Source organism: Tupaia chinensis, unplaced genomic scaffold, assembly GCF_000334495.1.
Source record: "Tupaia chinensis unplaced genomic scaffold, TupChi_1.0 Scaffold143795_1, whole genome shotgun sequence".
Classification (NCBI taxonomy): domain Eukaryota; kingdom Metazoa; phylum Chordata; class Mammalia; order Scandentia; family Tupaiidae; genus Tupaia; species Tupaia belangeri.
In genome coordinates this window covers 550,772-567,626 of record NW_006203645.1, presented here as the reverse complement: position 1 = coordinate 567,626, position 16,855 = coordinate 550,772, and the positions used below count along the sequence as shown (strand labels likewise).

The following is a 16,855-nucleotide window of genomic DNA, read 5'->3' as shown; positions in this document are numbered from 1 at the left end:
AAGTCTCCAGTTCAGGACTTGAACTACAGTCAGGTCCAGCACCTTGAACACCACATCATCTACTGGCCTAAGCTGTTGATGTTCTAAGAACTCTATGTATATGGGGCCAGCAGATGGCATAATGACTATGTCGCTGAACTCCCATAGAGTTAACCATGGCTCAAGTCCCAGACCTGGCAGCTTTAAAAAAACTCACGCCAGCATGTGTGCCCAAAATCCTAAGAGGAGAATGAAGGACAAGGGATTGTGGTGTGGCCATCCCCCCTGAGGTGATTTCTCACCCTCTGTCTCTCTGTCTCTCCAGCAAGCACATGCACCCTATAGAAAAACTCTCTCAAAAAAGAGAACTCTATGTATAACCCCAGATCATAAAGAATTTCTGCTATGTTTACTTCTAAGAGTTTTCTAGTTTTATCTATTATATTTAGGTCTACAATAAACTTTAAGTTATTTTTTTCACAGGAAGAAATTGTTTTTATTATTAGGAGGTTCTGCTAATCCAGCATCATTTGTTGAAAAGACTGTCCTTTTTCCACTGAATTGCCTTTACTCCTTAAAATAAATAAATAAATAAACTCTATTTCTGTATTTGTGTATTTATTTCTAGGCTATTCTGTTCCATAGGTCTAGTTTTACTTTCCTATTTGTATTTTAGCTTACCAAGGGACCAGCAGATGGCATAATAGTTATGTCACTGGCCTCTCACATAGTTGACTATGGTTGGAGTCCCAGACCCGGCAGGTGCAAGTGCAGGTGAGTTGGTACCCAAGATCCCAAGAGGAGAATGGAGGAGAAGGGACTGCAGCATGGTCATCTCCCCTGGAAGGCGATGAGGTGCTTTCTCGCTTTCTTTCTCTGTTTCTGATGAATGCATGCACACTATAGCAAAAACCTCTCCAATCAATCAATCAATCAATCAATCAAATTGACTTATGAATATCTAAAATGAATCTGGGACTGCATTAAATCTATGGGTCAATTTGGGGACAATAGACAACTGTATGAATCTTCTGATCTTTGAAAACAGCATGCTTCCTTATTTATTTTGGTCTTCTTTGTTTTCTTCATCAGTATTTTATAGTTTTAGCATATAGCTCCTATATCTACTGGGTTGTTGAAAAAGGCATGACATATTTTTTCTATGTGAAAATGTGTTATGACTTTTCTGATAATCCAATATTTTGTTAGATATACACCTAAGCAGTTCTTTCTTCTTCCTCTTTCTTCCTTATCTTTTTCTTTCTCCTCCTCTTCTTTCTTTGTGCTAATACATATGAAACTTTAAAATATCTTTGGTTTCCAATTGTTCATTGTTAGTGTATAGGAATACAAGTGCTTTTTTAAAAGTTGACCTTGTATCTTGCTAAAATAATTTATTAGTTATAGGCATTTTTTATAGAGACATTGGTAATTTCTACATAAATAATTCATGTCATCTACAAAGTTTCTTTTCTTTCATTTTCTTGTCTTATTGTACTTGCTAAGACTTCCAGTATGATACTAAATAGAAGTGGTAAGAGCAGACCTCTTTATCTAGTTCTCAATCTTAAAGAAAAAGCATTAAGCCTTTTAACCAATATATACGATATTAGAAATAGATTTTTAATGGATACACTATGTAAGATGGAAGAAGTTCAAGTGTCATCTTCCTACTGCTCCCCACCTCCAGCCTCTGGTAACCACCATTCTACTTTTCACCTCTATGAGTTTGGCTTCTTCTTTTTTCAAAATTATTATTTTATTTATTTATTTACTTAAATCTGATCAGAGAAAGAAGGGCAAAGTGAGAAAATTAATGGCCAGGTCTGGGACTCTACCATGGTCTCCACCATGTGGGAGAGCCTTAACTACCACACCACACCACCTGCTGGCCCTGAGTTGAGCTTTTTTACACTCCACATATACAAGAGAGATCATCCAGTACTTGTGTCTCTGTGCCTGACCCTCCTCACCTAACAGTGTCTTCTATGCTGTTGCAAATCATAGGATTTCCTTCAAGACTGAATAGTACTACACACACACACACACACACATACATATATATAGTGTCACATTTACTTTATCTTTTTGTTTGTTGATGGATACTTTGATTCCATATCTTAACAATTGTGAATAATGCTTCAGTAATAAGCATGGAAGCATGGGATACTAACTTATATTCCTACGAACAGTGTATGAATTTTCCTTTTCCAACATCCTTGCTAGCGCTTGTTATCTTTTACCATATTTTTTTAGTTTTTGCTATAGGGCATGTGTATTCTACAGAGAGACAGTAAGAAATCATCCCCAGGGGTACAGCTATACCACAATCCCTTCTCCTCATGCACATACATGCCTAGTGTTATTTTCCAAACCACTGGGCCCGGGTCTCTAAGCGCACAACTGGCCATGTGAGATCCAGTTGCCTCAACCTCCACAGCACCTGGCTAGAGCCTTTCGTCTTTTTGGCATGAGCCATTCTAATAAGTGTAAAGTAATATCGCACTGGTGTTTAAATTTCCATTTATCTAATGATTAGTGATGTTGAGCACTTTTTTTAAAATTAAGTATAAGGAAAAAGTAGTTTATTAAGTAAAAGTATACTCCTGAGAGGTAGGAGCAGGCCTGAGTGGACAAAGAAAGAGTGGTTCAAAAGGCAGAGCACTTGGGACCAGCAGTTAACGTAATGGCTATGTCGCTGGACTCCCACGTAGTCAACTGAGGTTCGCATCCCAGACCTGGTGGCACGTGTGCATGCGTGCCCGAGATCCCGAGAGGAGAATGGAGGAGAAGGGATTGCGGCATGGCCATCTCCCCCGCGGGGGGATTTCTCACTTTCTGTCTCTGTCTGTCTGGCAAGCGTACGCGCCCTATAGCAAAAGTCTCTTAAAAAAAAAAAATGGCAGAGCACTTTTTCGTATATCTTTATGTCTCCTTTTGGGAAATGTTTATTCAGATCCCTTGCCCATTTTCTAAAAGATATTTTTTAAAGGAGTCTTTATCTCTCTTTTTAAAAATTTATTTACTTTATTCATGATAAAAGTGACATGAGAGACAGAGAAAAGCACCCTCATCAGGTTCTGGTCATGCTCCTTATCCCCAGCCCTCCAGCTTGTTAGGCTCTTGAGTATACCTGCACATATCCAGTATATTTCAAATCAACCTAGGGATCTGAATCCACAGTTGCCCATGTGGCTCTAGCCCTAAATTTCAGTTTGCTACTGACTGTGCCAACAGGCTCAGCCTAGCCCTTTTTGGGGGCAGGGACGGGGGGTGCGGTAGATTTTTGCTATAGGGTACATGTGCTTGCCAGAGAAACAAAAACAGAAAAACAGAAAATGAGAAATCATCCCCCAGGGGATGGTCATGCGGAAATCCCTTCTCCTCTTGGGATTTTGGGCACACATGCACACGTGCCCGGCATAAGTTTTAAGCCACCAGGGGTCTGGGACTTGAACCAGTCAACTACGTGGCAGTCCAGCAATGTAACCATTACACCATGTGCTGGTCCCGAGCTTAGCCTATTTTTTAGTTGGGGTATTTGTTTTCCTAATATTGAGTTGTCTGAATTCCTTACATATTTTTAATATTAACCACTTAGCAGGCGTTCAGTCTACAAATACTGTCTCCCATTGTATGGTATCTTCAGTCTGTAGACTGTTTTCCTTTGCTGTACAGAAGCTTCTGAGTTTGATATAATCCTATTTGTCTTTTTTTTTTACTTTTGTTGCCTATGTTTTGGAGTCACATTCAAAAATATCGCTGACCAGATCAATGTCATGGAGCATTCCTTGGTTTCTTCTAGTAGCTTTATAATTTCAGATCTTGATTCCTTTTTTAAAAGATTTTATTATTATTTCACATGAGTTTTGCCAGAGAAAGAGGGAGAGAGGAAGAGAGAGAGGGAGAAAGCAAGCGCCAGGTCTGGACTTGAACCAGTCGGCCATGTGGGAATTCCAGCGTCTTAACCACCACGTCACCTGCTGGCTCTGAGATCCTGATTCTTTAATCCATTTTGAGTTGATATTTATATATGGTTTGAGATGAAGATCTAATTTCATTCCTTTGGATATAAATGTCCCATTTTCTCCTACTATTCTCAGTACCATTTATTGAAGAGACTGTTATGCCACCCTTTTATATTCCTGGCACCCTGGACAAAAATCAACTGTAAATGTGTGCATTTATTTCTGGGCTCTATAGTTTGCTTTAAGCTTTTGAATCTACATTCATCAAAGATACTGTCCTGTTTTATTTTCTGGTAGTCTCCTTATCAGGCTTTAGTATCAGCATAATGCTGGACTCATAAATGAGTGTGGAAATATTAGCTCTTCTTCAGTTTCCTGGTAGAATATGAGAAGTTTTATTTATTTATTTAGAGAGAAGTTTTTTTTTTTCTTTTTAGAGGATTTTTGCTATAGGGCATATGTGCTCACTAGAGAGACATGAATTTCAAGCTGCCGGGTCTGGGACTCAAATCTCAGTCAACTACATCCAGTGCCTTAACCACTACCTGCTGGTCCTGATATCCGTTATTTAAATAGTTGGTAACATTCAGCAGTGAAGCCATAAGGTCCTGGGTTTTTCTTTGATGAGAGACTTTTTATTGTTGATTCAATCCCCTTCCTCATTATTGGTCTATTCAGAATTTCTATTAATATTTCTTCATGATTCAGCCTTAGTCTCAGAAGCCCATTTCTTCTAGATTATCAATTTGTTGGCACATACCTGTTTATAGTTGCCTCTTATCCTTTGTATTCTATGGTATCAGTTGTAATGTCTCTTTCATTTCTAATTTATTTTGGTCTTTTTTCTTAGTCTAGCTAAAGGTTTTTCAATTTTTTTTTCCAAAAGAAAAAACAACTTTTACTTTTGCAAATCTTTAGTGATGTTTTCTCTCATTTATTTCTGCTCTGATCTTTATTATTTCCTTCCTTCTAATAACTTTGGGCTTATTTGTTCTTTTTCTAGTTCCTTGAGGTATAACATTTAGTTGTTTGAGATGTTTCCTTTTTCAATTTTTTTTTTTTTTTAGTGTAGGTTTTATTGCTATAAACTTCTTAGCATTTTTTGCTGCCTCCTATAAGTATTGGTATGTTGTATTTCCCTTTTCATTTTTCTCAAGATACTTTTAAATTTCCCTTTTAATTTGTTCTTTGAACCACTGGTTGTTCAACAATATGTTTAATTTCCATGTATTTGCAAATTTTCCAATTTTCCACCCATTACTGATTTCTAGTTTCATGGTACTATGGTCAGAAAAAAAAAAAACTGGTATGATTTCAGTCTTCTTAAATGTGTTAAGACTTGTTTTGTGGCCCAACATATGATCTACACCAGAGAATGTTCCATGTGCACTTTAGAAAAATGTGTGTCCTGCCTCTGTTGGATGGCATATTCTGTTTATGTCTACCAGGTCGAACTGGTCTAAAGTACAGTGTAAGTCCAATGTTTCCTTATTTATTTTCTGTCTAAGTGATCTGCTCAGTACTGGAATTAAGGTATGAAGTCTGTATTATAGTCTTTTCTCTCACATCTTTTAATTTTTGTTCTATATACTTAAGTGTTCTCATATTGGATACATAGATATTTACAACCATTATATCCTTTGTTGACTTGACTCCATCATATAAAATGGGCTTTGTCTCATTTTACAGTTTTGTTTTGTTTTTAAGACAGATTTTTGCTAGAAGGTGCATGCGCTCATCATAGAGACTGAGAGAGACAGAGACAGAAAGAGAGAAATCACGCCCCAGCAGGGATGGCCATGCCACAATCCCTTCTCCACCATTTTTCTCTCAGGATCTCGAGCACACATGCACATGAGTCCGGCGTGAGTGTTAAGTCACCAGGTCCAGGACTCAAACCATAGTCGACTGACTACATGGGAATCCAGTGACATAACCATTACTCCATCTTCTGGTCCCTCCCTTTACTTTTTTTACTTAAAATCTTTTCTATCTGATGCAAATGTAACTACCCTTGATCCCTTTTGATTTCTACTTGCTTGTTTTTTTTTAGAGATTTTTGTCTTAGGGCACAAATGCTCATCAAAGAAGGACAGAGAGCCAGTGAGAGAGAAAGTGAGGAATCATCACCACCCCACCAGCCCCAGGGTCGGGGAGGATGGCCACGCTGCAATCCCTTCTCCTCCAAGGATCGTGGGCATGCACATGCAAGTACCTGGAGTGATTTTTTTTTTTTTTCCGGAGAGACTTTTCTTATAGGGCATGTGTGCCCACCAGAGAGACAGAGAGAAAGAAGGCAAGAAATCACTCCCCAGGGGGATGGCCAGACTGCAATCCCATCTTCTTCATTTTCCTCTCAGGATCTTGGGCACACATGTACATGTGCCCAGCGTGAGTTTTAAGTCACCGGGTCTGGGACTCAAGCTGTAGTTGACTATGTAGGAGTCCAGCAACTTAACCATTATGCCATCTGCTAATCTCACGCCCAGCATGATTTTGAAGCTATCTGGTCCAGGCCTAAAACCATAGTCTGACATGTGGATGTCCAGTGCCGTAACCACTACTCTATCTGCTGGTCCTAGAATATCTTTCATTGTTTTATTTTCAGTCTATGTATATCCTTAAAGGTGAAGTGAGTCTCTTATAGGCAGCATGCAGGGTTTTTTTTCCATCCATTCAGCTAAAGCACATGGTATGATCAGAGAAATCAACCCATTTACAACAAAGGTATTGTTGATAAATAATAATTTACTACTGTTATTTTTTTCATTTGTTTTCTTGTTGTTTTGTAAATCCTTCTTCCTCTCTTGCTACCCTTCTTTGTAATTAGGTGATTTTCTCTAGTGATAAGCTTTTATTCCTTTGTATCTACTTTTGTGTATTTACTATAGTTTTTGTTTTGTGGTTACCATGAAGTTTATATAAAACACCTATGATTATAACAAGCTACTTTAAGCTGGTAATAACTTAACTTGGATCAGATTTAAAAAGCTATTCATTCCAAACTCCCCCACATTTTCTCTTTCTTTTTTAGGTTTTTGTTATAGGGCACATGAGCCTGCTGGAGAGAGCCAGATACAGTGAGAGAGAGAGAAATCACCTCGGGGCAGGGGGTGGCCATACTCACAATCCATTCTCTTCCTGGGATTTTGGGCACACAAACATATGATCCTGGTTGTTTTCAAGCCCCCAGGTTCAAGATTCTAAGCCAGTCAGCGATGTGAGAATTCAGCACTTGAACCATCATGCCACCTGCTGCCCTGACACATATTCAATTTTGTTGTTTTTAAGTATTTTCTCAAAGTCACTGATTTTCCTTAAAACAATTACTTTGAGGGACCAGCAGTTAGCATAATGGCTATGTTGCTGGACTCCCATGTAATTGACCATGATTTGAGTCCTGGACCCAGTAGCTTAAACTTAAACCAGGCGCATGTGTGTGCATGCCCAAGATCCCGAGAGGAGAGCGGAGGAGAAGAGACTGCGGCATGGCCATCCCCCCTTGGGGGTGATTTCTCGCCTTCTGTCTGTCTCTCTATGTCCTTCTGGTGAGCGCATGTGCCCTGAACCATCATGCCACCTGCTGCCCTGACACATATTCAATTTTGTTGTTTTTAAGTATTTTCTCAAAGTCACTGATTTTCCTTAAAACAATTACTTTGAGGGACCAGCAGTTAGCATAATGGCTATGTTGCTGGACTCCCATGTAGTTGACCATGATTTGAGTCCTGGACCCAGTAGCTTAAACTTAAACCAGGCGCATGTGTGTGCATGCCCAAGATCCCGAGAGGAGAGCGGAGGAGAAGAGACTGCGGCATGGCCATCCCCCCTTGGGGGTGATTTCTCGCCTTCTGTCTGTCTCTCTATGTCCTTCTGGTGAGCGCATGTGCCCTATAGCAAAAACCTCTCAAAAAAATTACTTTGAATTCTTTGTTGGGTAGTTCATACATCTCTATTTCTTTGACGTCAGCTACTGGAAGATTATTGTGTTCTTTGGGTGGTGTTATGTCTCCTTGTTTTTTCATATTTTTGGTTGTCTTACATTGATGTCTACACATCTGACAGAGTAAAGACTTATTCCAGTCTTTGCAGTGTGGCTTTGTTTGGAAAAGTCCTTCACCAATCAGTTCTTCTAGATTCTATGCAGTCTGTCTGACATGGTACTCTGGCAGGCTGGCCTGGTGCCTGGGTCAGCAGGTGTGTGAGTCTAGCACCACTGTCTGTGAGATTGGGCCTGAAGCCTGGATCTGTGAGGACCAGACCAAAGTCTGGTCCACAGGGCTTTACCAGGCACTGGAGTAGGCCTTGAGATAGATTTTGTAGGCCAGCCAGGTGTTGGGATGTGCCTGGTTCCTGTGTTCACTGGGATAGGCTTGGAGCCTCAGTCCCTAAAGGTTGGTCTGGTACTGAGAAGATGAATAAGCCTGAGTCTATGGGAGCTGATCTGGGTCCTGAATACAAGGGAACAGCCTGGTATCCTGGTCTGCTGGAGCCTGAAGCTGGCTTAATATTGGGACAGCTGTAGAATCTGGGTCTACAGTGGCTGCTCTAGAGCCTAGGATCATGGATGCTAGCCTAAAGGCTGAGTATGTAGGTATTGGCCTATGAGCAATGCTGAGTCTGTGGGTGCCAGCCCAACGAATAGGGCTATGGGCACTAGGCTGGTGCTATAACCAATTCAAAGCCTGGAGTCACTGTAGGTGGTCTCGTGCTGGGATAGCTTGTGAGACCAAGTCTGGGGACTAGGCTATCAGATCCCACCAGGGCATGATTGGAGGCTCACTCTTCAAGCAACTGTCTGGAACCTGCAGCTGTAAGGCCTGCCTGGATGGACCTGAGCCAGTATCCAATGGGGCTGGCCTTAAGGCTGAGTCAGTACCAGCCTAACAAGTGGAGTTGCATGGGTTGGCCTGGTCCTGGGGTGGGCCTGAAATCTGGGTTTATGGGGTCCTGACCAGTGCTGGGAAGAGTCTAGAGTCAAGGGCCACTGGGATTAGGGTGGACCTAGAGACCCTCTGGTGAACAAGACTGGAGCTTGGGACTTAGGGACCTAGACTAGCACTAAGGCAGGCCTAGAGTCTCAGTCCACAGGTTTGAGCTTGGAGTCTGAGGTCACAGGTACCTTCCTTGTTTTACTAGGACAGGCCAGGGGTTAGGGTCTGAGGTGAAGTCCAATGTTCATTTCCTTTCCTTTCTCCATGTGAAGGGTATCTTTCTCCATGCTTTGACAGCTGGGGTTGGGAAAGGGATAATATAAATAACATAAAACTGTCTTTCATTCTATTTCTTTTTCTTTTTTTTTTTCTTTTTAATTTTGCCAGAGGGTGCTGTACTGACAAGAGAGGAACAGGAAGAAAACAACTCCCAACGGGGCATGTTATGATCCCTTCTCTGCTATTTCTCCATGTCAGAACTTTGGACGTGTACACATGTGTGCCTGGATAGGGTTGAGACTTGAACCATAAAGTCAATGATGTGTGATCCAGCATCTTTAACCAGCAGGCCACTAGGCCAACCCTATTCTCTTTTTAATGAGCCTCTTCTTATTTCTGTGTTACATCCAGGTGGTATAATCTCTTACCTGGTCTTCCTACATCTTGTGAAGATATTTTTGTGTATGGATAATTGTTCCAATTAATGCTTCTGTAGGATGAAGAACACTGGAAAGTTCTTTTCTGCTATTAATATTTTGCTGATACCCATTGAGATTGACCTCTATAAATCAGTTCTTGCCAGGGTAACTGAATAGTTTTTAAAATTCTATTTTGATCTCCTCTACTCTAACCTCAAAAATGTAGTCAGAGTGATCTTTAAAAAACATTTCTCTGATTATAATCCTTAATTAGTTCTTCATGGTTTTCAGCTAAAGTCAAAATTCCTTAACACAGCATGTAAGGTTTTCCATGAGTTAGCTCCTGTTAACTTCTCTTGATATCATCCCTCAGCATTCCCATATCCACTTACCCTTGAACTTGTTTGTTGCTACTTCTGATCTCCAGGGTAAACTACAGAATTTTTTTTTTTAAAGAGAGATTTTGCTATAAGGCTTTGAGCATGCTGGCGATACAGAAAAGAGGAAATCACTCCCCCCTCTCCCAGGGAGGACAGAGATGGCCACACTGCAATCCCTTCTCATCTGTTCTCCTCTCGGGATCTTTTAAGACTTAGCTTAGAAAGCAGCATCTCTAGAAATCCTTGATTAGAATCTGCTGATGTCTGTCAGAGCACTTATCCCTTTATAAAGCATAACTGTCTGTTTACCTGCTTATTCCTCTCCTCTACTTGTCTTAGTTCTTTGAGGGCAGGGATTCAGCCTTAATAACCTTTAAACTTTTCATTACTGTCACAATGACTGTTACAGAAGATCCAGCTAAGCATTTAATAAATGAATAGGTGATCTATTATATATAGTATCCTTTTGGATGAAGATAAAAACTAAGATTTATTACTACTTTACAATTTTAATACAATCATTATATCTCATTAATTTCCATAACAATCTTATTGAATGTCAATTGTATTTTAGATAAGAAGAACAGAGAAGTTCAGTTACTTGCCCAAAGCAGAACTCAAATCTAGGTTTCCTATGTAGTTTTAGAGAATCTTACCAAGCAATCACATCTCTATTGAAATATTTAGAAGTAAGGTAATTCATTCTGCAATAGGACTTCAACTCATCCTTTAACTATGCAATTTAATCTTTTGACAGGGACCAGCAAATGGTGTAATGGTTACATCACTGGACTCCCACGTAGTCAATTGCAGTTTGAGTCCCAGACCTGGCGACTTAAAAAAAACTCACGCCAGGTGCATGTACATGTATGCCCAGAGTCCCTAAAGGAGACTGGAGAAGGGATTGCGGTGTGGCCATTCCCCAGGACGTGATTCTTGCTTTCTATTTCTCTGTCTCTGTCTCTCTGGTGAGCACACACACCCTATAGCAAAAAAATAAAATAAAAACAAAACAAACAAAAAAAAACACCTCTAAAAAGACTTCTGAAAAGTCTAATTTGAATTAATATCTTATTGTTTAAATGTTTAATATATTGTGTCATTGGAAAAGACATATTTTTCTCATGTAAAAATATTTTAGGACTTTTCTGATAACCTAATATTAAGAAACATCTTCGGGGACCAGCAGGTGGCATGGTGATTAAGGCGCTGGACTCGCCCTCATGGCCGACCATGGTTCGAATCCCAAACCTGGCGGCTTGCTTTCGCACTCTTTCTCTCTGTATCTTTCTCTGGTCAAATTAAAAAATAAATGAATGAATAAATAAAATTAAATAAGTAGTTTTTAAAAAAGAAACACTTTTAACCATTGTATTTCATAGCTCAGAAAGATGATAAAAATTTAGTATCTCAGGGTGGTGTGTGGTTAAAGTGCTAGACTCCCACATGGCCAACTGTGGTTTGAGTCCCAGATCCGGAGGCTTGAAACTCACACTTTGCATGTGTGCATGTGTTTCCCAAGAAGAAAATGGAGAAGGGATGTGGCATGGCCATCCCCCTGAGGGGGTGATTTCTCACTTTCTACTTCTCCAGTGAGCACATGCACCCTATAGCAAAAAAATCTCTCTCTAAAAAAAAAAAAATTATCTCAGGTAATTACAAGGTTTATATATTTATTAATGCTATAAATATATGAGAGTCAGCTACCTATTCTTAGAATGATTTATAACTGTATGCCACAAGAAATGCTCAGAAACAGCAAATTCTACGAAAGTTCTTATTAGATGTAGGTACAAATGAACAATATTACCAATTTCCTTTAACTTGATCTAGGATAATAATCCCTTTTCTTTGATTTGCTGGCAAAGATTAAATTCAATTCAGAGCTAATTCCTCAAAGGACACAAGTTTTTTTCGAGAGGTTAATGCCCAGTCATTAATCACCTACTGCTGGTATTTCAACAAGGATATATAGTAATTCCCATATTCAATTATGCCACATTCTATAGTGAAAAAAGTAATAGTCACCACAATCTCTTCTATCAAAATTGTTTTATATTCATTTTGAGACATGTATCACCAGTTTAAAAAAAAAAAGAATACTTACAGTATGTCCTTGAAGTCTCCAAACACATACATATGCCTAAAGCTGTCAATAGCTATTACAGGGCAATCTGCTGGAGTTTTCTGTATGTGCAGAAGAGGATGTCTAAATTTGTCACAATCAGCATGTAAAAAGTTTATTGTACCTTTAAAAGAAAATAGAATTTTAAGGTAGATTACATCTTACTTGTTTTATTCTCTTAAGATTTCATTATCTTACACTCACACAAAAAAATGACATACTAATAAAATGTACCAACATTCTTTGGATGAGAAAAATTAAAATTTAACTATAACACTGAAAGGAGACAGGATTTTAGTTCTTAGAGTGGAGAGTATAAGTTCATTAGAAATTATATGAACTGAACTTGAATTTGAATGCTGTAGTAAATATTTTATTTTCTTTAAATAAGCATCATCTATTCTACAGATTGCCAGGTTCTGGTAAATTCCTAAAACTGATACATAAGTAACTCATATGGAACTGTTTTCATGCCAGGCTTTTTGAGCCCCTACTGACTGACTTTTAATCCAACTTAACCCCTCAAATATCAAGGGACTAACAGGAGTGGCTTTATACAATGCTTTTAGCTCATTTGTTTGAACTTCTGTCCTAACTACAGAGAGGAAGATGGTCATACCTCAAATTCTATTTAGATGCTTTGGAGAACTCTGAAAACTATTGCTCAACTTTATTTCCATCCACAAATAAATATTAATCAGACTGCAAAGCTCTCTTTAATATCTCTGGGAATGTCTATTGGAAAGGAAGCTAGACAAGTATCAAGAAAAAAATGTGCTCAAACTAATACTGTTCACTCATGACCTTACTTTTTGTCCCTAAAGATTTGTTCTATTTATTTATTTTAATTTGACCAGAGAGGAACAGAGAGAAAGAGAGAGAGAGAAAATGAGAAAGCCAGGTGCCAGGTCCGAGATTTGAACAGTTGTCAGCCATGTAGGAGTCCAACGCCCTTAACCACCATGCCACCTGCTGGACCCATGATCTTACTTTTTATGTTATTTGGATTTTCTCTCTAAAATAGTCCTGGTATAGAAGAAAATTCCAAAGACATTACTTCATACTATCTTTCCACTAATGTCCCTTTATCCCCTCATTTGAATGTAAATGTTAATAAAGTAAGTTTTTAACCCAAATAAGTTTATGTAGATATGAATGTAACAGAGGAGAGAAGGACAAGCAGAGGTGGTTGAGAAAGTGAAGGGAGGGCCAGGGAAGGGGGGGAAAGAGAATGAGAAGGAAAGTGAGGGGAGAGAAGGGAGAGAGAAGAGGAAATGGAAAGAAAAGGGAAAAGAGAAGAAAGAAAGGGAGGAAAGGGAGAAGGGAAGGAAAGAGGAGGGGAGGGGTAGGGAGAAGGAAGGAAATAAACACCTTAATCTGTCTACCTTTTTCACTTATTAATTGCCGGGCTACTTCATTCTGGAATATTTCTAAACTTTCTGTATCCTCTTTCATGTGGAAGAGGATGAGAAAAGGCAGTCCTTCTTCTGTCAATTCCTGTGGAGAGAAGCATCCAATGAGAATTATCAGGCCTCTCCATTCAGTTCTAGCTATCCTCTAGGTAGGAACAATTTTGACCCAACCATATAACCCAACAGTTTTAACATTGCAGGAAAAAAAAGGTCTAACAGCGTAAATAAATGTTATCCTCAATAGAAGAATGAATTCACCTCCACTCACATCCAAGTATTCAAGCACTCAAAGGACCCAAATGTTCTTCTCTGCTGCAGGAACTGATCCACTTCAAAGGCAGTCTTTTTGCTGATACTGGATATGATGCTTCCAGAGTGGGGGTGATGTTGAGGAGGTGCATGAGGGGGGCAGCCAGTTGAAACCATGACATTTAGATCTGACCGAGGAAGGAACTATGCTTGTTTTTTGTTTGTTTGTTTGTTTGTTTTAATCAAAGTGTTTAAAATTTAGAGTGAGGTAAATACAATTAGTATTTTCAGACTTCTCAGGTAACTCCGAAAAACTGAGTGTACCAGTAATAAATCTTATTCCCAAGTTTATGCTCATTCTAAGGTTTATTGCAAAACCATTCCACTTACATACAAGGCCTACCAAGACCTACTCAAAGCCAAAAAGTATTTCATTCAAAATAAAAGATGAAAACTCCATAACAAAGCCAGTTTTCAAAAAATGTAAAATTTATCAAAATCATTATCAAATACTTGGATCTATTTATTTTCATATATTTCTGTGTATATACATATAAAAACTATCTTGAAAATTATAAAGTGCTATTCAAACTTTTCTTATTGGAGAGTAATACAAGAAAACATGATAGACAGATTTTATTCATTCTTCCTAACAAATGCTAAGTTCTAAATCATAAGAAAAGGTCCAGAACGGGCCTCATAACAAAATTATCTCCACCAATCACCCTTTTAAGGATTTCTCTAATTTATAAATTCCCTCAACAGAATATATAAATGTCTTTTATTCTTAAAAAAAGAAAAAGAGAGTGAGAAACTAGGGATCTTTATCAGCTGAAAGTTATCTTTGTTCCTAACTCCATTTTTAAGCCTTGTTCACTTTTATATAGGATAAATTATTAAGTTCCTCATCACATTTATCATTTTTTAGTAGAGAGATAATTCATAAACCATAAAATTCACTGTTTAAAAATGTATGCTTGGTAACTTTGCTTTACTATATTTACAAGGTTGTACAAACATCAGTATTAATTCCAGAACATTTTCATCACTCCCAAAAGAAGCCCATACCCATTAGCAGTCACTCTCCACCTTCCCTGTCCCCTGCTCTTGACGTCACATTAATCTTTTAGTAAGCTAATGTAAAATGTCTTCTTCCTTATCTTTTATCTGTTGAGGTCAACATTAACTGATGCTACTCTCTTTGGACTTCCTTCAACATTAACTGATGCTACTCTCTGTGGTTCTGTCTTTGGACTTCTCTGTGCTATGAACAAGCCTAGCAACCTCATTTTATTCAACAACTTCAATCATTACCTCCAACTAGTACTTTATCTATGTCTATAAGCCCAGCCGCAGCCCAGAAGCCAAGCCTAGGTTCCAACTGCCTGCTTAACAGTACCATTTCAAAGTCTAACCACTGCCTTAAACACTCCAAATTAATGCAGAGTCCGTGTTTCTTCGATCCTTTCTTTCTACTTACCTATTTCTTTCAGTACTTATGGTTCTCTTTTAGTACTTTTGTTTCAGGACTGAAATGACTCTTCTGGAAAGTCATCTCTGATTCCATTCAAGCTCTGTCAAAGGTGAAAATGATTTCTCTGCTCTAAACTCAGAACATTTACTCACTGTCACTTTTGTGGTCTGGGACCTGTGCCAGTGAAATAGTAGACTGAAAGCCCCTCTGAAGACAGGTGATCTTATTTAACTTTTTTTTTTTTTTTGCTAACAGATTTTTGTACACAATAATGTGAAATCAATTTATAACAATAAGTGAAGAAACAAATGTTGATGAATCAATGCTGAGAAAAAAGATTCAGAAGTAATCTCTGAGGAAATTTAAGAGCTAGCAAAAAACACCTTCACTTTCCTGAGAGACCACCAAAATCCCACCAAGCAGCGTAAGCAGCTACAGCTACCACTCCATCTACACTGAGCAGGACAGGACTCTGGCACCTAAGTCCATGCAGCATCACACACTTCAGAACACAGGTGGACCAACACTGTGGAAAGACAGGAGCCACTCCAGCTCATGCCGCAAGTGCCCGGCCCCTATCCTTTGCCGGAGCCCTCTAGCCTCTGCTGCAGCTGGGCCTGGCTCACACTGTAGCTTGAGTACAAGGATCCTTCCCACTTGAGAGCTCTCTGGGAACAGCCTCAATAACCCCTGACTTGCCTTGAGCCTGGCTCCCGCAGCAACTAGAGTGCATGGCTTCTGCCCCGTGTGGAAATCCTCCCAACATTGCTGCCTGCAGCTCCTCCTGACTTGTGCTAAAACCACAGCTTCAGTGCACAACCCTTGTCCCCTGTGGGAGCCCTCCAAGTCTATAAGCTTCTGTTACTGTCAAAGGCTGAACCTGCGATTAAAGTATGCAGGCTCTTTCTGCCTGTAGAAGTCCAGGTTCCACCGGCCCCTACTGCTAACCCGTGCTGAGCCCAGCACCCAGCAAAGCCACAGCACACATGTCCCAGCCCCCACTGAGGGCTCCAAGATACTGGAGGACTATACTCGCAGAGCCCTGCCAACCTGGTGACTACTCCTGTTCCACTGCTGGAGATGACTGTCAATTTAAAAAAAAAAGGAGGGATGATATACAACTATTAGGAGAGCAATAATAAAGAAATCAGTAGCTTGAACATAAATACATTAATTAGTTTGCTCAAGTCAAACGAAACATAATAGCTGATAACTTATGTTAATTGGGCATCCAAATTTACCTGTGTTCGTAGCAGCATATTCTTTACTAAGCAAGCATTATAAAATTGAGGAAAAGGATATCAAAATACCAGATTTAGAGTTACAAGTGTTTTCCTGTTATTAAAATTATTTATGGGTGGTTGGTTACAACATATAGTAAATCTAAAGAATTATTAAATAGACCCACTACCAATAGATATTCAATTGTTTAAGATTTCCTGGATAGGTAGCTTTAAATCCTGTTTTTAAGAATACCCAAACCAAGTAAATAATCACGACAAACTATTAAACCTTCTGAGCCCTTGAGGACTACATGCTAACCATACCCAAGACCTAGAGAACTGAGAAAATAATCAAGCAAGCAGCAAGTATCTAATTTACCTTCTTTCAAAATTAAGTGTATGATCAAAATGGGAAAGAATAACAACCCAAATATAAAGAAACAAGTTTTTTTAAAGATTTTCACTTCTTAAAA

General features: G+C 39.1%; 1 protein-coding gene across 1 annotated transcript in view; it reads right to left on the bottom strand.

Moving 5' to 3' along the window:
• The window catches only part of ERP44 (endoplasmic reticulum protein 44), a 95,504-nt gene that overhangs the window by 10,006 nt on the left and 68,643 nt on the right, over positions 1-16,855 (bottom strand). The window contains exons 9-10 of the mRNA XM_014582767.1: positions 13,410-13,521; positions 12,007-12,148 (exon numbers count right to left, since the gene is read on the bottom strand). Of these exons, the coding sequence (XP_014438253.1) occupies positions 12,007-12,148; positions 13,410-13,521 (254 nt within the window). The remainder of the gene's footprint in view (positions 1-12,006; positions 12,149-13,409; positions 13,522-16,855) is intronic.